The 22,766-nt window shown below is 46.9% G+C and overlaps 1 protein-coding gene and 1 non-coding gene across 6 annotated transcripts in view; both read left to right on the forward strand.

The window, feature by feature from the left end:
• The window catches only part of EPB41L4B (erythrocyte membrane protein band 4.1 like 4B), a 148,476-nt gene that overhangs the window by 120,856 nt on the left and 4,854 nt on the right, over window positions 1–22,766 (forward strand). For 2 of the 5 annotated variants that reach the window (XM_030823749.1, XM_030823649.1), the window contains 4 exons: window positions 5,612–5,798; window positions 7,658–7,735; window positions 14,015–14,131; window positions 16,823–16,891. In XM_030823749.1, coding sequence (XP_030679609.1) covers window positions 5,612–5,798; window positions 7,658–7,735; window positions 14,015–14,131; window positions 16,823–16,891 — 451 coding nt within the window. The remainder of the gene's footprint in view (window positions 1–5,611; window positions 5,799–7,657; window positions 7,736–14,014; window positions 14,132–16,822; window positions 16,892–22,766) is intronic. The other 3 variants (XM_003260336.4, XM_030823665.1, XM_030823873.1) reach the window with 2 other exon arrangements.
• On the forward strand, window positions 3,721–3,829 carry LOC115836007. The gene has a single exon (XR_004031009.1). It is a non-coding gene; the product is annotated as a U6 spliceosomal RNA (small nuclear RNA).

The following is a 22,766-nucleotide window of genomic DNA, read 5'->3' on the forward strand; positions in this document are numbered from 1 at the left end:
TAAATTGCTCCCAAACTTAGTGTCTTAAAACAATCCACCTTTATCACCTCACAGTTCCTGTGGAGTGGGGGTCGGGGCATGGCTCAGCTGGGTCTTCTGTATCAGGGGCTCTTACAAGGCTGCATTCAAGGTGTCAGGGCTGCGGTCTCATTTGCAGGCTCATTCTTATGGTTGCTGACAGGGATCAGGTCCTCAAGGACTGTTGGACAGAGGATGCCCCTCAGCCTGTAGTCACATAGGTCTCTCCAGCCTTCTCCATCAGAGAAAGCACACAAGAAGAGCCAGAGAGAGTGACAGCAAGGCAAAGGCACAGTCTTTTGTAACCTATGCACAGAACTGACATCCCATCACTTTTTTTCTTTTTGAGACAAAGTCTTGCTCTGTCGCTCAAGCCGGAGTGCAGTGGTGCGATCTTGGCTCACTGCAATCTGCCTCCCAGGTTCAAGCAATTCCCCTGCCTCAGCCTCCCAAGTAGTTGGGATTACAGGTGTGAGCCACCACGCCTGGCTGATTTTTGTATTTGCAATAGAGACGGGGTTTCACCATGTTGGCCAGGCTGGTCTAGAACTCCTGACCTCAAGTAATCTGCCTACCTCGACCTCCCAAAGTGCTGGGACTGCAGGTGTGAGCCACCATGCCTGGCCCCCAAAACTTTTGCCATATTCTGTTCATTAGAAGCAAATCCCTATGTCCAGCCCACACTCAAGGGGAGGGATTACACAGTGGCATGAATACTAGGATGGGGATCATTGCAACCCACATCAGAAGCTGCTTTCCATGGCATATCCATGAAAAGGCAGCCCCGTCTGTCAACAGAACCAAAGCTAATCACTGAGCTTTGACACCTGTAGGAGGAGCCATTTCCCAAAGTGTCCCAGAATCACCAGGGCGCATGTGCACCTGACTGTTCTAGGCATCGTTGGGGAATAGTAAAGTGACTTTGACAATTCCCATCCAAAGACTCACACTTTACTGGAGGGAAAGACAAGAGTCACAAATAATTATAATCCAAAGCAGAAAGATAACTGCTGTAATCAGGGTGGTGAGTACTAGTAATAGTTGTAGTACTGATCACAGTGGTAGTTCCCCTTTTTTTTTTTTTTTTTGAGACAGAGTCTTGCTCTGTCACTCTGTCACTCAGGCTGGAGTGCAGTGGCACAATCTAGGCTCACTGCAACCTCCACCTCCCGGGTTCAAGCAATTCTCCTGCCTCAGCCTCCCAAGTAGCTGGGATTACAGGTGCCCGCCACCATGCCCAGCTAATTTTTTTGTATTTTTAGTAGAGACAGGGTTTCACCATGTTGGCCAGGCTGGTTTCGAACTCCTGACCTCAAGTGATCCAGCGCCCCCCCAGCCCCCAGCCTCCCAAAGTGCTAGGATTACAGGCATGAGCCACCGCGCCCAACTTGTAGTTCTCATTTCTTGACCTTAGCTATTGGCATGGGTACTGTGCCTAGATGTGTCATTGGTCAGAGAGTAACTGCAGGGGGCTCTCTGGACAAATGGAAAGCATGGGGGCTTTGGAGTTGGAAAGGCTTCTGTCAGGCCCCTAGCTAGTTTACAGCTGTAAGCTCTTGGAGAAATGACTCTTTGATCCTCTCTTCCTTCCTCTGTAAAATGGATGAGATAATACCTGCCTCTGAGGAGTTTTGTGGGGTTTAACATGATAGAATGTGGGTAAAGCCCCAACGCCCTGGCCATAAGATGAGGTCCCCTTTCTTTCTTCTCTAGGACCTGGAAGTGTCTGAGGAAAGATGGAGTTTAGGGGGTACCCAGAGTGCAAAATGTAGGACAGGAAACGGGATTCTGGATGCAATTCCCTAAGAGCCATCTCAGGTCTGCCATTTGTACCTGTGAAAAGGAAAAGAGGCATGTATGGGGAATATTAAGGGAGATATGTCCCACCTCATTATCCTTCATAGAAACTTCTGGTCAGCTGCATTTCCTAGGAAAGCCAAAAGAAGTAAAGTTCAAATAATTAACAGTCCTAATGATCTCTGGGGGACAATTAAGCCACGACAGTTTGCTTCCCTCGAGGATAAAGCTGGCAGAACTTGCCATTCCTTTTACATTTGGAAACTCAAAATGTTACTGTCACTCATTTGAGAGATGTAATCATGTTTGAAACAATGACTGGCTGATATATAACCTGGAAGGAAAGAAAATTTCACTAACTCACCAAGCTTGCTCTTTTTTTTTTTTTTTTTTGATACAGAGTCTCACTCTGTCGCCCAGGCTGGAGCTCGGTGGCACAATCCCGGCTCACTGCAACCTTCGCCTCCTGGGTTCAAGCGATTCTTTGGCCTCAGCCTCCCAAGTAGCTGGGACTACAGGCGCATGCCACCATGCCCAGTTAATCAAACTGGCTCTTTTAAGGACACTCTTTTTCAAACCTTGAACTTTACATGTGTATTTCTTAAGCTGCCCCAAAGTATTCTGCTTTCAAAATCAAACGATGGCAGCATTTTCCCCATTAGTAGAAAATAGCAACATTCATGGAGAGATTTTCCCACTGTTACTGTCCCATGAAGAGTTCTCAAATCCTTGACACTGGTTACCACTCATTTGCCCATCTTTTTGTTATTTTTTTTATTATTATTTTTTTGAGGTGGAGTCTCACTCTGTCACCCAGGCTGGAGTGCAATGGGGCAATCTTAGCTCACTGCAGCCTCCGCCCCCTAGGTTCAAGTGATTCTCCTGCCTCCTGCCTCAGCCTGCCTAGTAGCTGGAATTACAGGCGTGTGCCACCACGCCCGGCTAATTTTTGTATTTTTAGGAGAGATAGGGTTTCACCATGTTGGCCAGGTTGGTCTCGAACTCCTGACCTCAGGTGATCTGCCCACTTCAGCCTCCCGAAGTGCTGGGATTACAGGCATAAGCCACCGCACCCGGCCTTTGCCCATCTCTTTAACTCTTTGATATTGATAAAGTTGGCACGTGATCAAGGAATATAAATGGGAAAACTCAGATCTCTGATTTTCTGGAAAATGTTTTTTGCATCATCATTTTTGAGATACAGATTTGTATGCACACATCGCCCTTTTGGCTGTTGTAATATTTCTAGTTCCTAGGCTGGAATAAGGTGTAGTGAGATTTTAGGTTGCTCCAGCAAAAGCATTGTAACATTCAGGTGCTGCGAACAAGTCTTCAAACCACTGCTTTTAAAGATACAAACAAAAATCTCAGCCACATGATTTCCTGGAAATATGACAAGGAGGGAAAATGTGGCTGCTGCATGCAGTGAGAAGGGAGAAGTAGAGGGGCTCTACAGAGAGTTTGAGGCAGGCGAAAAGGTCTTTTTTCTTTTTTTTTAGAGACAAGGCCTTACTCTGTTGCCCAAGCTGGAGTCCAGTGATCAATCACAGCCCACTGCAGCCTCAGGTGATTCAGCTCAGGTGATCCTCCCACCTCAGCCTTCTGAGAAGCTGAGACTACAGATGTGTGCCACCACATCTGGCTAGTTTTTGTATTTTTTCTGGAGACCAGACCACATTGCCCAGGCTGGTCTCAGACTCCTGTGCTCAAGCAATCGCCTGCCTTGGCCCCCCAGAGTGCTGGGATTACAGGCATTAATTAGCCTCTGTGCCCAGCCAAAAGTATCATTTTTTATTGAAACGAGCTAGTATGTTTAGAAAATGATGAGCTATTTAATCTTTTTCCAGAAATATAACTTCACTGTTTATTTAAACATAGTGTAAAAGTCTAAAAAAAAATTCAATAGTGCTCATTTTGGCAGCACATATACTAAAATTGGACCCATACAGGGAAGATTAGCGTGGCCCCCCTGCACAAGGTAGACATGCAAATTTGTGAAGGGTTTCATATTTTAAATTTTTAATTAAATAATAAAATATTTAAAAGTTAATTAAAATATTTAAAGAAAGGAAAAAAAAGTAAATAGGCAAGACAGAAAAGAAAAGTAGCCAATTTCCCAGAATCAAAAATAACCAGGGTTCATAGTTGATGACTGTTACATTAGATGAGTTTCTATGCTTATATATTGTTAAAATAGAAACAACTTCAAAGCAAAAAATCATTCTGTATGTAAAATTTTACATATTAAACTGTTGTTTTGTGACTTTATCATGAATTTACCGTAGAAACAGGTAAAATTGGAAGACTTGCTGAATTTTAGATATGCTTCTTGGCCATAAGATCTAAACTAAGACAAAAGATAAAAACCATTATGAATTTGGAGTCTTTTTCAATTTTAGACAGTATCAGTTGACTCCCTTCTGTGAAAAATGAGCTATGGTTTTTAAATGGCCTTTTATATAAAACTAAATAATAATAACTATGCTATTGAGGTGATAATTTTTTAAATGAGGTAAAAAGAAATTTTAACCCTGCTCCTCCACTTAACTAGCTATGCGACCTTGAACAAATAATTTCACAATCAGCTGCTAAATATCTGATTCTCTGAAAAATGGAGATGGTAATAGGGTCGGTGTGAAAATTAAGTGGGTGAATGAACGTGTAACCCATCTGACCTATGTCATCTGTGTGGATCCAAATACTTGGTGTATTATTAATTTTTCCACGTATTTATTCAATTCTCACCTTTCCCCCTTTTTAGTAATGAATCCTAAGTCCTTCCCTTGAGGCTTCTCCACACACAGAATAATCTAAAACCTCTCAGGGACCCCTCAGTCAATCTCATCCACACTGCAGCTGTGTCTCACAGCCCACATGGCTCTGTGCTGGGCTGAGGCCTTACCAGTGATCTGCACAGGCTGCACTGGTGCCTACCTGTCATGGGTCTTGTATCTACACTCTTGAGCTCAGCCATCATTCTAAATCACAACCCCTATGCAAGGGTGGCTCCAGAAGCTCTACACGGCAGATCCTTAGGGACAGTGTGCCTGGAGTCCCCGGCACCACCCTTAAAGCAGAGAGTCAAACAGATGTTTGTACACCCATGTTCATGGCAGCATGATTTATCATAGCCAAAAGAGTGGGAATAAGCCAAGTGTCCATTAACAGATCAATGGATAAACAGAATGTGGTATATCCATATAACGGAATTTTTATATCATAAAAAGAAATGAAATTTTGATATATACTACAATGTGGATGGACCTTAAAAATATTATGGTGACTGAAATAAGCCAGACACAGAGGAACATAGAGTGTGTGATTCCACTTATGTGATGTTCCTAGAATAGGCAAATTTATTGGGACAGAAAGTGGAATTGATGTTACCAGAGGCTGCAGGGATGGGCTTGGGGAGTTATCGTTCAATATCAATACAGACTTTCTGTTGTCACTGATGAAAAAGTTTTGGGGACAGATAGTGGCGATGGTTGCACAGTATTGTGAATGCATTTAATGCCACTGAATTGTATATTTATAAGCAGTTAAAATGATAAATATTATATTGTGTATATTTTACCACCAAAACAAAACAACACCCTGGCAAATGACAGAAAATTCACCCCAATTTGTTTTGGCAAAAAAGTCAGAGTATTGGATCCTGCAAGCGGGACATCTGGTAGACATCTGTTTGGGAACCCCCAATCCCCATCCCTGGTCTTCCCACCCCTGCCCATCCTCCGTCCACTCCTCACAGCCTGTTTATTATTGTAATGAGCAGAGCTTCATGTGCTTTTAGTAACCGCAGTGATGAAGACGACCTCCCTCCAGACCTGGCCGAGGCAGTGGGAGTGACCACAGCTACAACCACAAACACCACAACTGCCGCCACACAAGTCTCCGTGCCGCTGCCGTCCCCCAAGGTCCAGAATGTCAGCTCACCTCACAAGTCAGAAGGCAAAGGCCCGCTGTCCCCCGGGGCCAAGGTACTGGGGGGTGGAAAGCCCTGGCGAGCAGCCACACTTGCTGGGAATTCAGTATCAATTTACTGAGTAGCATCTGGTGCATGTATTTAAATTTTGCATAATCAATTGTGTGTACTCATAAAACAACAGCAACAACCAGAACATGTTTTTATACAACTTGACCCCAAAATACAAGCCAACCATTTGCGAGAGAATGAGTGAAATATAAAATCAGGTTCATTGTACTTTAATTGCAATGTAAGAGATTTTTGAGGGCAATTTTCATTTAGAATCTCATCTTTATAATAAGCTATTAGTCCACTGTAAAGATAGAAAGAGAGAAATGATGCCCCCCCAGCATAGTGAACAGTTTGGAGGAGCAAAAACATAGAAGTGTCCCCATCCCTTTCCTTATGTCATATAGCCGGTGTTAGCAGTTTGAAAATAGGAAATATTATTCCATTTGCTGGTTTGAAATTTCAGGAAATTGCCTGAGTTGTGAATGGGCCATGACAAAGGCTTTACACAAGATATGTCTCTTGATTTTCTTTGAGAGACCTCTAGCTGCGATCACTCTTTGGCAATTGGTCCAAATACAGTTGAACCTATTGCTATCCAAGTGGATACAAGTCAGAGGTTGCAGTGGTTCATGCAACTACACAGAGAAAAGGTGCGTGCATGAGGCAGGTGCCCTGAAGGCAAGACCGGAGCTTCAGAGGCTGTTCCCAGCTCTTCCATTCATAAGCCACAGCACTCACTTCCAAAACCTTTATTTCTTCAAGCCTCAGTTTCTTCCTCTTAAAAATGGGAATAAGATCTGCTATCTTGCCCTGGCTGGCGTCAGGTTCAGTGGAGGTTAAAGTGCTCATGCAAACTGGATGCCTGAGGCTTTTGCAGCTTCAGGGATCACAATTCCTGGTGACAGCTAAAGAATAATGGTCCAGGGCCACCTCCTGCATTACCAAGGCCAGTCTTTCACCTGGTCCCTCCCCTGAGTGTCTCCGGAAATATCTCTGCTTAGTGTTCTGCACAGAAACCTGGCTGGAGTGCTCAGCCAGCGACTGGCCAAGACCGAGGTTCTCTGCTTCTCTATAAATCACCTCTTGGCATCTCAGCCTGGATTATCCTTCACTGCGTGGAGCCCCCTGTACAACTTTGTCTCAGGTGTGGACCCAGGCTCCTATCACATATCCCACACTGTGGTTAAAACCAGGCTGAAAGAAACATTTACAAAACAGAAGGGGGTTGGGGTGGCGTGGAGGGGATGCGAGTGGCATCCTACCAAAGGCCACGGGGCTCCCTCTCCTGGCCATCTCTCTCCTTGGGGCCTTGCTTGGACCACGTTGATGGGGCTTCTTTTTTCTCCCTTAAAAGACCTCGAGGCCATCCATGCAGCTAAGACCCCAGAGCAGGAGGACAAAATGTTTTCCAAAAGCAAGCAGCATAATCCACGTGCCATCACCTGCCATGAAGACCATAGCTCTTAGTGTGCAGATCAGTTTAGCTCCTGGAGGACCCTGGATTTGATCCTCTTAATCTGGGACAAAGTCTTTGTTCTCTCTTTATACATTCAGAGGACTCCTTCAAGTGTTTTTTTCCCCCAAAAGACCAGTCGAAGAGCACTAAAAGCACTTAAGAAAAGCTGCCTGCAGCTCTGAAAGGGACAGCTCCCCACACCATGCCTACTTCTACCTATGAAAAAATTGGGGTTCAGTCTCAACATTTTGTACACTACTTGGCTAGGGAAATACAAGGGGATTGTCATGCTAATGAGATCAGTGTAGAGGAGAGGCTGGGAACCTCTGTCTGTCTTTTCTGGTGAACTTTATCATCGATGCAGTGCTGTCTCTAACCAGGGGTGTTTTTGTCTGTCTCCCTAGAGCCCCTCTGACCGAGGAGGTGCCTTTACTCTGGAGCCGGGTGATCTTCTGATGGATTTCACAGAAGCCACTCCTCTGGTAAACTTCCTATTTTGCTAAAACCAGAAAAGCCACAGACCATAGAAACATCTTGGCAGTGGGACGGATGGACAGAGGTGGGCATTGCTGTCGAGGAGCCTTCCTCTTGTCCTGGAGGCTCAGGGATCAGCTTTCATCCAGGGGTCAAGCACTGTGGGTCCCTCCACCTCTAGAGCCCTTGAGGGAGGAAGGGGTGCTCCCTTTGCTCCGAGGGTAGTTGTGGGGGTCCTGCCCATGCCTGTCTGCTGCACTTCGAGTGTTATAGGGCTCCTCGGTGTTTTGGTCTCGGCTTCTTGGCTTCCTGGACTGCGCCCTGCATGCCCACCCGTGGGGAATCTCTTGCTGTTGCTTCCGACGATCCATCTGGTCTGAAGCACTGGCTCAAGGCCACACCCCAGCTTTCCAGGCCCCTCGCATCTCCCGCCATCTTCCATCCTCTGCATACAGGTCTCCCCTTAGGGATGGCAGCCCTTGTGGGACTCCTGCAGGTGAGAAACCCTTTTCAGGGGACAAGTAAAGGGCCTGGTGGGTCTGAGAATTAGGGTCAATTTCCAAAAAAAATACATGGTGGCTTTAACAAGAGTGATGAGATTCCCTTAGAGACCATTGTGTTGCAGGTCCAGCTTGTAGATTTAATTACTTATAGATTTAAATGGTCTTTTCTTTGTTTGAACCAAACAGGCTGAGATTAGAAAGGAAGCAGCATCTGGTAGGGAATCGGAGATGCCATGATCTAAGGGGCGATGCCTGCCAAATGACTGTCCAGCCTCGGCTTGCACCCCTTCAGTAACAGGAAGCTCATTATCTCTCCCCAAGACACGCTGCTCACATCTCAGGGTACCTCCAACTTAGCTATGAAATGGATATGGGCCTGTTTCACTGCCCAGGCGTGGGACAACTGAGGTCCTTGCACTGCACTGAGACACAGCCACCACTTCACAGCTGAAGTTTGCAGTGAATGTGTGTCCTCAGGATAAAGCATCCTTTGAGGCATGAGTGCATGTACACAGGCCTCAGGGAGAAGGTATCCTGGGCATCTAGCTTTTTGGCAAGAGCTTCCTCCATTTTGGGCTTTCCTTGGTACCATGGGCCTTGACCTTACTTTGTTCCAGAATCCTGTTTCCATGAGCGCCAAAGGGTCCTAGAGGGGAAGAGGGGACTCCAGCAGTCTGCTTCTCCCTTTGGTCCTCTTCTCTCCATCTCCTTCCCCCAGCATCAGAAATGCAAGCAGCAGCCCTCCCACCTGTTGGTAGGGTGATGGAGAGGTCTCTATCTCAGGGCACCGGGCCTGCCTCCGCAAGTCAGTGTCCTGGACGCTGTGGATGAGGGCTACAGAGGGGCTTCCTTATCCATGGCAGGAAGGAGCCGCAAGTAGAGGGAGGCAAGGGTAACCCCGTGCCTGACTTGTGACCAGGGCTTTCTCAACTAACTGGCCTCAGCCTATCAGCTGGAACAATGCCTTGGGACCATCCCATCCAGTCCTTCACATATAGATGGGAAAACCAAGGCCCAGACAGGGGCACACACTTGTCCCAAGTCACATAGCACGTGTGTATCAAAGCCAGTTCTAGAACCTAGACTCTGGGCTGCCATTCCAGTGGCAGATGGCCCAATCCAGGATGTGTCTGTTTCTTTCCCTGTTAGCCAGTCCCTTCCCTCAAAGCGGGTCAGATGCCCTGGTCTCAGCCTGGGCTGTGGGACAGCCCTGGGACCATCTCCAAGCTGTCAGCCCAGGTTTGGTCCTCAGAGTTGCTGAGTGGAGCATGAGGAGGGGAGGTGCTCAGGTACCTTGGTCTAAGAGACTCAGCCTGGATGACCTATGGTTATTTTGCCGCCGGCCCTGCGCCCTTTGCCTGTGGCTGCTCTCTCTGGGCCTTCCCATCAGCATTTCCCGCTGAAGAGGAAATAGCCCTTTACAGGCATGAATGTCAGAACTTCGCCAGTGCTACTCATCACACAGGTGGTGAATTACCCCTCCTTGGCGAATACTTTTGCCATGCAGTCATTTCCCAAGCTTATAGCCTATCTCTAGCCCCCTGCCTCCTACTGGCTGAGACTCCTGAGGCCCCACCACTATCCTGGTCCCTAGGCCCAGTGCTGGACCGACAGGGAACCGGAGATCTTGCCTTCATTCAGCAATGTTCCACCAAGACACTGTCAGAACTAGCGTATCCCTAGCCGAGCGTGGTAGTATGTGCCTGTAATCCCAGCTACACAGGAGGCTGAGGCAGGAGCATTGCTTGAACCTGGGAGGTGGAGGTTGTAGTGAGCCAAGGTCGTGCCACTGCACTCCAGCCTGGGCAACAAAGTGAGAGTCCATCTCAAAAAAAAAAAAAAAAAAAATGCTGGGCACGGTGGTATTATTCCTGTAATCCCAGCACTCTGGGAGGCCAAGGCGGGTGGATCACCTGAGGTCAGGAGTTCAAGACCAGCCTGGTCAACATGGTGAAACCCTATCTCTACTAATAATACAAAAATCTGTTGGGCATGGTGGCACACATCTGTAATCCCAGCTACTTGGGAGGCTGAGGCAGGAGAATCACTTGACCCCAGGAGGCAGATGTTGCAGTGAGCCGAGATTGCGCCATTGCACTCCAGCCTGGGCAACAAGGGTGAAACTCCGTCTCCAAAAAAATTTTTTTTAAAAAAAAAGAACTAGCATAAGCCTTATCACTTTTATCACTCTTGATACTTGTGGCCGGTCTCTGTGTAGAGTGGTTTTCAAAGAAGCACAGTCCAAAGGGCCCAGAGTAATAAAAAGGTTCAATCTGGAACAGGCATCTCTCAAAAACTCATTAAAGAATATTAAATTAACACCTCCTGTAACACATCTTGATCTCTTTTTGCCTTTTCTTTTATTCTCTTACATTCCTGCTTGACTCCAGGGACTTTCATTCTCAAACTCTCCACAAAGAAACACTCTTTCCAACTTCGCTTTTGTAGCTTTCTTCCCCCTCCTTTTCCCAAACCTTTTCTGCTCTAATCCCCAACTCTTTTATTAGGTAGCTCAATTTAGCAATCTTAAGCCTTAGAACTTTTGCAGCTTCACGTCTTTCCATTTCCGATTCTGTATCAGAGTTCGTAATCAGATCTGAGTTTCTGCCTGGGTTGCAAGAGGTGGAATACGTGAGTGAGAAGGGAAGGAGGCAAGTGAGTCAAGACAGCACCTGCTCTCCAGTTGGTATTTTCTTTAGGGTGTGAATGTGAGCAGGTGCTTGGGGGCATTGGCGTTGATTGAGTGAGGGGAGTTGGGGGAGGGTACATTGATGCGTTAGTGATGTTGACCCTAGAATGCGGAGTCTTGCACACTACTCCAAGTCTACCATGCTAGCTTCCCTCCCCAGGTAACACAGACCATGAACACCTATGCTTTCTGTGTTCTTGACTCTTTCTCGTTGGGGCTCTTCCCTCTCTGATCCCCATGCTTCCTGAACCACTCACCCATCTGCAAAGCAGAGCCAATTAGCACCCAGATCCCTTCTGGGCCATGACATGTTAGTCAAAAGTTCATGTGTCAGGAAGGACAGGGCCCTGGCCAGAGGAAGGCTGTGTAGGGCATTGGAACAGGCCCTGCGTTGGGTGTTAGAAGGGAGTTTCCATCTGGTGCAATAACTTACTTTTATTTTGAACTTAATTATACCAGCGGGGCTGAAGCTGAATCTCAAATCAAATTAGGGTGCCCTTCTGTGATTTTAGCTGTGTTCCCTAGGGCACAGGGAGGTGGAGAGAAATCTATTTAGTCCATGCCATCATCTGTTCACTGATACATCTAGGCCTCTCTTTGGCTCTTTCGTGGCTGTTTTGGGTGGGTGGAGATCACTGTCCTGCCAGGATGTGTGACTGTCTACCTATTGGACAACATTCTGTTTGGAGGCCATCCTGTCCTGGGGCCTGCCATCTCCTCAGCTCTACCTGAGGGGGTTGGCAGGGCTGGTTCTTGGTGCTCTTCAATCCCTGCTTCCCAGCCTCAGTGTATGGAGAAAGTTGCACAGGGCCCCTTTGCTCAGTACTCACTGAAGTCTACTCCTCCTCCCTTTCCCTCTGACTTTTCTCTCCAGTGGTCAAACTAGCCATCTCTTTTCCTATCTGGATGATGAAGAAGCCTTACACATTTTCATCATCACTTATCTATGCCGAGAATCTTTCTGTTTCCCTAAGAGTCAGATTTTGAACTCAAAAGCCAAGCATGTACAAAAGAATGTAGCTGCTTGCCTGCAGAAAAGGCCCAAGGAAGAAAGGATATACTAGGAGAAAAAAATTAAGTGGTATTTCAAAGTAGCATTTGATTCCTTGTGTTATCTTATTTCCTTCTCACTTACCAACAGTCCAGAGCGTGGGAGCCCCAGGATGTTCTTTTGTTTCAATCCAATCAGATGCATATTTAGAAAGGTCAGAAAGGCTTGTGCAATGGATCAACACTTCTTTACCATGAAAGTCAAATGCTGGGCAATCCCTTAAGGCGCTCTTTATGCTCTTCAGTTGGGACCCTGGTGGACAGGGCACATTTTGGCTTCTAGGCAGTGTGGCCATGTTTCTTGGTCATTTGTGCCAGTTTTTATTTTCTTCAAAAAATACCCATTGCGTGCCTGCTGTCATCAGAGAAGACCCAGTGGCCTGGGGCCCCTGATGTAGTTGTTTCTGGTTGGAGTATGGATGCCCTGGGGCAGTAGTGGGAACTGTTCCTGAGGGTAGTGGGGAGACAACAGATGTTGAGACAGTCGACAAAATGAACCACGGATTTAGACTTTGCAAATGCAATTTCTACATCTCCCAAATTTGAATAGTAAAACAGGCCATGGCGAAGACCATTGTGAGATAATAGTTGTAAAAAGCCCTTTGGAAATTGTCCAGGACTGCACAATTGTAAAGAGGACAGAGATAGATCACTTTGGAGATGGAAAAGAGGCTGGCAATTTTCTTGATCATTTTTCTATGAAACTTACCCAGGGGCTGTGTTTTATTCTTCACAGCAGGATGATATCAACTATTTAAGGAAACTCTCTTGAGCTGAAAGACATGTATATTTGTTCTCTGGAGCAAATGGTCCCTCCCTGAGACCCAAAATAACCCTGTCCGTGGTTCCCTCTCCTAACATCAAGCATCCTCTGTCCTCCAACCTCATCTTCACCAGTACAAGCCGTTGGACCTCTGCTGGGCGCATGGTGCTATTCAAGGATAAGGTGGAGAACCCTGCGTATCCCAAAGGATGTGGCACTTTTTTCACAGTGTTTGGTATTTTCCAGCTAAGTAGCTCGTTTGACACTAGGGTGTCCCAGTGTCAAATGAGATGCCACGGCTGGGCCCATGCATCTCGTCATGGGTCAGGGTCAGTTCGTTTTCTGAACACAGATGACAAAGAGCCAAGACATATGAAATCCTAAACTATATGTTGCAGCTGGGCACAATGAATCATGCCTGTAATCCCAGTACTTTGGGAGGCCGAGGAGGTGGGGAATCTCTTGAGGCCGGGAGTTCAAGACCTGCCTGGGCAACATGGGGAGACCTTGCCTCTATAAAAAAGAAAAATTAAAATATTAGCCAGGCATGATGGCACATGTCTGTAGTCCCAGCTACCCTGGAGGCTGAGGCAGGAGGATCTCTTGGGCCCAGGATTTTAAGGCTGCCATGAGCTATGATCACGTGACTGCACTCCAGCCTGGGTGACAGAGCGAGTCTCAAAAAACAACAAAAGAGAAATTAAACGATATGTTTCTCCCCATGATATATTTCTTTCCTGGTGCCCTCTGTTGATATCCACTCACTTACATATGTGCCCTTGTTCAGCAGAGTGCAGGAGGGCACTGAGCATGGAAGGCAAATGCTTCAAGCATGTGGCCGCTCCTCGTTTCCTCCATGGCTCACATCACTAAATCATCCTGGCTATCTTTCTGACTTGGCCTGGGCAATGCTTCAGAACCCTCAACTGCGTGCTGAGAAGCCACTACCTGTCCTGTGCAGTTGGCACAGGAGATAGCCTCTACCTACCAGGCCTGGGAATGGGGTCTTGGTGTGTCTCATCTGCTCAGATGACGGAGACAACAGATGAAAGACAGAAAGGAGAAAAGAAGACTGAGAGAGAGGGTGGAGGGTGGGACCAGAAGCCAGTTGGCCAGAGCCTGGAAGTAGGCTGTGGGTGAGGCTGGCTTGAGAACAGTCTGGAGTTGCCAGATCTGTCTTGCACTGTGCTGTCTTTCTCTCCTTTCCCTTCCCCTATCTCCTCTTCCTCCTCCCCCTCTCTTGCCACCTCCTCCTCCCCTTCTCTCCTCTCCTCGTGAGCAGGCAGAGCCCGCCAGCAACCCCCACTGTGCCCACTCTCGCTGTTCTCCTCCACTCTCTCTCCCCATGAAGGAAGAGACCACTGGAGTTTGCATGTACCCTCCAATCAAAACGAGGCTGGTAGGTACCCTGGCAGGGAGAGGGGCCTGGCCAGGAGAGGTGAGGTGGGCAGGAGCCACCAGGTGAGGTGGAAGCCTGGGTGGGCGTGCAGAAGCCCCAGATCTTGGGCAGAGCCCATCGACAGGTGCCCTCACTCCAGATGGATGGAGGATTTGGAGTCCAGCTGGCTCTGGTCAGATTGGAACACGCAGCTATGAAGCCCCCTTCTCCTCTAGGTCTCAAGAATCAAGAAGTTTGTTTTCTTAGAATTTCGATGAGCATAGGTGCTTTCCCCAGAGAGAAATATATGCTTTGGTACTCACCAGATGGACTCTTAAGTTGCATTTCTATTGAAAATAAAACTTCTTTAAACTTTTCTTCTGCTATTTATCAAGCTAATGATATAATAGGAGTGCTACCTGACAATGTGAACAAAATTACCTGTCATCCCAATTTAGCATGATTTTTTGTCATTTTTACATATTTCCTTCTATTTATTCATATCATTCATAATTTTACATAGTTAAATCATAGTAACCATATTCTGTCCTGTTTTTCTCTTTTCACTTAATGCTGCTATGTTGTTTCTATCTTGTTCTTGTTACCACATTATATGACTGTTTGTATTTCATCACGTGAATGATCTACCATTTACCTAACACATTCTTTACTGCAGGACGTACGCTTTGTTCCCAGTTTGTCATTATTCGGGAGAACACGTATAGCTTTTTGCATCAGGAATTTTATTTTCTTAGGCTAGACCCTACTGGATTAAATATGGTGACTTTGGCTTTTGCCCCCTTTCTAAAGTGGTTGTGCTAATGGATAATGCCATCAGAAGAGAGTGACTTTGCTTTTCTCCACAGCCTTAGCAACACAGGGTGTAATTGTTGAAATATATTTTTCTAATTGACAGCAGGTATAAAATAATTCTTTGAGGTTGCTAACTTTCACCTTTCTTTAATAGCAATAACAAACCACTTTCTGGCAGGGCGCAGTGGCTCACGCCTGTAATCCCAGCACTTTGGGAGGCTGAGGCAGGCAGATCACCTGAGGTCCGGAGTTTGAGTCCAGCCTGGCCAACATGTAAAACCCCATCTCTATTAAAAATACAAAAGTTAGCTGGGCATCGTGGCACGTGCCTGTAATCCCAGCTACTCAGAAGGCTGAGGCAAGAGAATCACTTGAACCTGGGGGGCGGAGGTTGCAGTGAGCTGAGATTGCGCCGCTGCACTCCAGCCTGGGCGACAGAGTGAGACTCCGTCTCAAAAAATAAATAAATAAATAAATAAACCACTTTCCCTCTCTACTTCAGGATGATCTGAGAGTCTTATCTGTCTGTTACTTTCCGCTATGATATTGGTCTCAGAGCACCATGCTGACCCAATAGGCAACAAGAGGAGAATGTACCCCAAGACTTCACCCCAAGAGTCCTTCTCTCACCTGAGTCAAAAAGTCAATTTCAGGCCTATTCTGGCAATTTTTAGATGTGTAAAGAGACCAGAGAAATTTGGGGGAAGGGGAGCAGGCTTGGGCTGGACATTTCAGTACACATGGCAAGGATATTGTCATCCCCACATGGGGGAGACCTGCTTTACCCATTCGGGAAAGCTTGGCTGATTTGGGTCTGAGCTAATGTGTTCTTACTCATCCCTGCCTCACCCTCCCATTGGAGCCACTGAAGAGCATCGAGTAGCTATCCCAGTGTCCACAGGCAAGACCTCGAGACACACAAAGCCGGCTGCCCCTGGGCAGTGGTGGCCTTGGTGTCTTGCCTGCAGCCCTCTGCTGGCAGGTGGTATGGTATGCATTCACCAGCAGGTGTGCAGTTTCTGTCCCCCAGGAATTGTACACAAAGCTGGTGTCAGAGTCATCTGGTTCCTGCGCCTGATGACATACCCTAGGCCAGCTTGAAAAAATAAGCCCTCCCATTTCCCAAGGCCTCCAGGAGGCCAAAGACAAAATAACCAAAGAGGAAGACGTGGAAGTCAAGAGTCTTTTTCGCCACTACTACCTGATCAGCTGTTCATCTGGCCTCTTTCAGACTAGCTCGGTACTACAGGTACTCCCAGCACTGGGCATCTTTGTGCATCAAGCCGTCTGTTCCCAAAGGCCGTGGCGCCAGGATTCTCCCATGCTTCCACGGGTTTCCCTGAGGTCTCCCTCTACTGGCCAAAGCATACAGGGAGTCCAGTAACTGAAGTGATTAGACAGGGAATACTTTCTAGCTTAATTAGCCCAGCCTCCTTGTACCCTGCCCACTGTGAGATACCGTGTCCCAGGATGTGACCTCTCAGCAGCCTCTAGGCCATTCCCACAGCTATGGAGAAGTCATCGGAAGCCACCTCAGGCAGCTCTGACTCCCTCATTATCCACCTTGATTGTGGCTTTTTATGAGTCAGGCCTGGAAGGCCAAGCAGATCCCGCTGAAGGCAGCTCCAGGGCGAGGCAAGTGTGGGTGCGCTCTCAGAACATGAGACTCCAGGCTGTCATCCCTACTGAGTCCCGCCTTGCAGTCCAACTCCGGGCACAGATACAACCACCAGCTCACACTCCTGAGGGACCCTTTGTATGTGCCCTTACACAAGTGATGAAGGCTCTGCGGGGGCACCCCTTAATCCTTCAGTTCCATTTTAAAGGTGCTCTGCCAAAGATTGCAAAACTTTGTTTTCTAATCTGAAGGTAACCCCCTTGTCTTTCTCTCTTTTGAAGATAAAAACATTCCCGGTTGACACAATGAACCCGTTTCCTGATGCATTCACCACAGGGCCACAGTTTACTGTAAGTAGATCCAGAAAACAGATGTGCATTTTAAACCCTGTTCCCATGTGGTGTGCTTTTCTGCGGGATGCCAGGCAGCAAGGTCAGCCACTTCTTTTGATCACCGTTGAACTCTGTGAGGTTGGGAAGAAGCTTGGATTTGCAGTCTGCCCCTATTTTATTGATGTGACATTGACATAAAATTAACCATTTTAAAGTGACAATTCAGTGACAGTACATTCACAGTGTTGTGCAGTGACCACTTCTATCAGTTCCAATACATTTTTATTGCATCCTCCAAAAACCTCACACCCATTAAGCAGTTCCTCCTCATTTTCCCTTTGTTCCTACCTGCTGGCAACCACCAGTCTGCATCTGTGTCTATGGATTTACCTAGTCTGGATATTTCATATAAATGGAATCGTATCGTATGTGACCTTTTGTGACTGTCCTCTTTCACTTAGCATAATGTATTTGAGGTTCATCCACACATGTATCAATAGTTCATTTCTTTTTTTGTTCGTTTGTTTGTTTTTGAGACGGATTGAGATCTGTTCTGTTGCCAAGGCTGGAGTGCAGTGGCACGATCTTGGCTCACTGCAACCTCCGCCTCCTGGGTTCAAGAGTTTCTCCTGCATCGGCCTCCTGAGTAGCTGGGATTACAGCTGCTTGCCACCATGCCTGGCTAATTTTTGTATTTTTAGTAGAGGTGGGATTTCATCACATTCGCCAGGCTGGTCTCAAACTCCTGACCTCAGGTGATCTACCTGCCTCGGCCTCCCAAAGTGTTGGGATTACAGGTGTGAGCCACCGTGCCCAGCCTCATTTCTTTTTATGATGCACTATTATTCCATTGTATCTATATACTGCAGTTTGTTTATCCACTCATTTATTGGGGGTTTTGGGTTTGTTTTCACCTTTTGGCTATTGTGAATAGTGCTGCTATGCATATGTGTGTACATGTATCTGTTTGAACACCTGTTTTCAATTCTTTTGGGTTGGATCTTGATAATGGTGTGGTCTTAGGTAGGTCACTTTACTACCCTGACCACCAGCAGCTTTTTCTTTTTTGCTTTTAGAGATGAGGTCTCACTATGTTGCCTAGGCTGGTCTCGAACTCCTGGGCTCAAGTGATCCTCCTACCTTGGCCTCCCAATGTGCTGGGATTACAGGCATGAGCCACCGTGCCTGCCCCCTCTTCTTACTTAAGGTGAAAGTAGTAGTAAGAATATCCTCGTCATATCCTGTTGGGCAAGGATCAAAAGGGACCAAGAATTTGAAAGTGTTTTACTAACCACAAAACATCCCACACCTGTCAGTTATGATGGTTGTTTCTCAAGGCTGGAGAGGCAGGGTGGTGTGATGCATGAGAACAAGTCGTCCTGACAACAGACTTCTTGTCACCACCTCTCTGGGTGTCACTGGGCAGCTTATTTATTTTGCTAAGGCTAGGCACAGTGGCTCATGCCTGTAATCCCAGCACTTTAGGAGGCCGAGGTGAGAGGATCGCTTGAGACCAGGAGTTCAAGATCAGCCTGGGCAACATAGAGAGACCCTGTCCCTACAAAATAATAATAATAATAAATTAGCCGCCTGTAGTCCCAGCTACCCAGGAGGCTGAGGCGGGAGGATCTCTGGAGCCCAGGAGGCTGACGCTGCAGTGATCTGTGACTGTACCACTGGAGTCCAGCCTGGGCAGCAGAGTGAGACCCTGTCTTGATTTTTAAAAAAATTCTGCCAAATGTTGAAGTGCTGTAGTTTCCTCATTTGCAAAATGAGAGAGTTTGATAATGTTCATGCTTCTTTTCAGGGCCCAATTCGTTCTTTAAATGAAAGCTTCTGCAGAAGCTCACTGTATAATGAACAATTAGATGGAGCGGAAGTGAGGAATCTGGGGTCCATTCCTCCTTCCTCTCGCTCTATCCTCCTCCCGGGAACCAGAGCTTGCAATTTCTATGATCCCTGAAGCTCCTTCCGAAGGGTTTTTGTGCCATCTGGAGGATCTGTGAGGTGGGCTGTGGGTGGCTAAGGGTAGCTCTAAGTGCAGTCTTATGAGATGGACGATGGCCACTACCCAACACGGCTTCAGCCACATAGGGAGGGAGAGAGCAGTGGCTGATTCAAGTTTCAGAGGATGAGCAGAGGTGGGAAGGTGTCCAGCAGGGCAGGCGGAGGGAAAAACAGGTTCCTTGAACAGTCCATTTCTAGGGTCATGAGCTGCTTCCAGCATCTGCCTTTTAAGAATGAGAGGGCAGAGACCCGGGGCTCTGCCAGGATGTTAGATGCTCTTTCCCTGACACTCATCCTGGCTCCCTGCAGTCTTGCTGGACACAGCTCCCCAGCTGGAAGCTCCGGCTCCACCTCCCTTGGTTGGCTGTAGTGGGGCACTCTGGCCTTCTGCCCAGCCTTGGTTGGCAGTGCTGTGAGACACTCAGGGAAGCCCTTCCCGAAAGCTGGGGGCCAAGATGGAGCAGGAAGCCAATGGCAGAAACCATGCTGGGACTTTTAAGAACTGAGCAAGAGTGGCTCGAAGACAGCTGGAGCAGGCAGAGGGAACAGCATGAGCCAGACCCCCGGGGCAGGCGGGGTCATCACACATTCAAGGGACTGAAAAACAGGCCAGTGGGACTGGGATGTGGAAAGCAAGCGGGGCTGGGTGAGAGAGGAGGAAGGGGATGTAGGTGGTGATAAAACTGGAGGGGTACAACCCTGTTGGCCTTGTAGGCCACAGTAGGGATTCTGGTCTCCATCCTAAGAGCAATGGGAAATCTCTGAGGGACTTTGAGCAGGGCAGTGACAGGGCAGATGCACTTGGAAGGACAGTGGCATCCAGGCAGAGTGGATTCAGGACAGTAGCCTGGAAATGCAGGACAGTGGCTTAAGGGAGAGAGAGCAGAGAGCTTGACCCACGGTGGTTTTGCTGGTAGAGGTGGAGAGAAGCGCACAGATAGGGAAGATATTTAGGAGGCTGGTAAGATTCAGGATTAGATGAGGCAGAGAGAGGGTCAGAAATTGTTCCCAGATTTCTGATTTGCAGAGTGTGGATGGACAGTGGGTCCATTCACTGAGATAAGGAAACTTGGAAAAAGACTTGTTTGGTAGAGGTGAGTTTGCCTTTGGCCATGATGGATTAGCAATGCCTTTGAAACATCCGGGTGGACACAATGAATGGGCAGTTGGAAATCCAAGTCTGTAACTCAAGAGAGTGGACTAGACTGGAAACAATGACTAGGGAGGCAGTGACAGGTGGATGGTAACAGAAGCCAAGCTCATGGGCTTCAGCGTCTCAATTTTCTCACCCCTGTGTGTAGTGTTCTCATCTCCTTCCTGCCAAGATCATGACACTTGAACTTTCTGCAGGTTTGGCCTCTCCACAGGCCTCCAGACCTATCCTGGCCACAGTGACAGGGGTTGTTTAGCAGTGCTGGGAAGCTCTGCACAAAGTTAGTCTGGCAGTTGATCTAGCATTGATGGAGCTGGGTTTCAATAGATGGGCTCTTGCTTGATCCTGAAACCAGTTTCTACTTTGTATTCAGGCCTATTAACTGCGTCTCTGCTGATACTCAGCCGAGTATGTTGGTCCATCTAGGGTGGGGACCCCTGCCTGGCTCTGGCCAGATTTCTGCTCCACATGCTTCTTTCTAACCTGGCTCTGTCCTGCTGTTACCTACTTTGTTCCAGTGGAAGCTTGTTCATTCATTCACTCATTCATTTTCTCATTCAACAAATATAAAAAAGACAGATACTTAGGGTTGAGATTTAATAATATAAGTAATTTTTACTGCTGTTTCAAGGTCATTCTTTAGTGAAGCTGGCTTTTTTTTTTTTTTACTTGAAGTATATGGCAATGAAGAACACAATGACTACTAATACAGTTTGGTGCCACTACCTCAATTCATGCCAAGGCCCTGGCCCATTTACTCACTATTGCCTTTGCACCATCAGTGCAAACTTGCCTCTTTTTTCAGAAAGAATAAAAAATGGCATCAAAGGCCAGGTGCAGTGGCTCATGCCTGTAATCCCAGCACTTTGGGAGGCCAAGGCAGGTGGATTACCTGAGATCAGGAGTTCGAGACCAGCCTGGCCAACATGGTGAAACCCCATCTCTACTAAAAAAAAAAAAAAAAAAAAAAAAAAACCAGTTATGGTGTCAGCTAGCCCAGGTTCTGAATACTGTTCTTAACACTTACACTTAGTAATACAAAAATTAGCCAGGCGCGGTGGTGGGCACCTGTATCTCCAGCTATTCAGTAGGCTGAGGCAGGAGAATCGCTTGAACCCGGGAGGCAGAGGTTGCAGTGAGCCGAAATTGTGGCCTCCAGCCTGGGCAACAAAGCAAAACTCCAACTCAAAAAAAAAAAAAAAAGATACTGCTCATTTGATGATCAGAGTGTCTTCTTTAGAAAGTCATGTAATAAATTTCTCCAAGTTCAGGGCCAAGAACTAGCATGAGAAATCTAGTTATAAAATATATAGCTGGTATTATCAAAAATATAAAACAAACAAAAACTATGCATTGAAAAAATACTATGATGGCCAAGCATGGTGGCTCACACCTATAATCCCAGCACTTTGGGAGGCCAAAGTGGGAGGATCACTTGAGACCAGGAATTTGAGACCAGCCTGGGCAACATAGTGAGACTCTGTTTCCACGAAAGATTAAAAAAATTATCCAGGCATGGCACCCACCTGTAGTGACAGCTACTTGAGAAGCTTAGGCAGAAGGATCACCTGAGCCCAGGAGGTTGAGGCTGCAGCGAGCTCTCATTGTGCCACTGCACTCCAGCCTGGGCAACAGAGTGAGACTCTGTCGGAAGAAAGAAAGAGAGAGAGGAAGAGAGAGAGAACCTATGAGGAAATATACTGATGACAACAGTAAGGAATTATGGAATTTCTTCATTGATCTACTTTTTTTAAACAGAGCCTCACTCTGTTGCCCAGGCTGGAGTGCAGTGGTGCAACCTCGGCTCACTGCAAACTCCGCCCCCAGGTTCAAGCGATTCTCCTGCCTCAGCCTGCTGAGTAGCTGGGATTACAGGCGTGCACCACCACGCCCAGCTGATTTTTTGTATTTTTAGTAGAGATGGGGTTTTGCCATGTTGGCCAGGCTGGTCTTGAACTCTTGACCTCAGGTGATCCACCCACCTCGACCTCCCAAAGTGTTGGGATTACAGGTGTGAGCCACCACACCCGGCCTTATCTACTTTTATGTTTTCTAAGCTTTCTATATAGAAGTAATGAGCATAGTTTGCTATATAATGAAAATGACAAGAATATATTATCCTCTCCAAATGAGACAGTATACTCTAGACCAGTAGTTCTGAAGCTTTATAGTAATTCCTCCAGAAGAACCATCTGGAGGTCTTGTTGAAATACATATTGTTGGACTTCATCCCCAGGCATTCTTGGGTCCTAGTGGTCTTGGGTGAGGCCTGAGAATTTGCATTTTTACCCAGTTTTAAGATAATGCTGATGCTGCTAGTCTAGGGCCCATACTTTGGGAACCACTGCTACAGTAATGAAAAACCCCAGTTATGGCGTCAGCTAGCCCTGGTTCTGAATACTGTTCTTAACACTTACTGTGTGACCTTGGGCAGATTACTTAACCTCTCTGAGCCTCACTTTTCCCCATAAAATCAGTTTTAAAATATACATTTTTTTTCACCTTTTAACATTTCCTGATATCAGAATATTTACTACTGGGCATGACAAAGTTTGATAGTCGTCATGACAAAGTTTAAATGGCTACATGTTTCTTTCTGTGTGGCAAATGCAAAAATGGTGCATCTTACAACTGATGGTGCCTAAGATGTGAGGAAATACGATCGCTACCTTAAAGGGTTGTCAAGAGTTAGTATGTGTCAAGTACTTAGCATGGTGTCTGGCACAAAGTAAA

The sequence above is a fragment of the Nomascus leucogenys genome, chromosome 1a (assembly GCF_006542625.1).
Source record: "Nomascus leucogenys isolate Asia chromosome 1a, Asia_NLE_v1, whole genome shotgun sequence".
Classification (NCBI taxonomy): Eukaryota; Metazoa; Chordata; class Mammalia; order Primates; family Hylobatidae; genus Nomascus; species Nomascus leucogenys.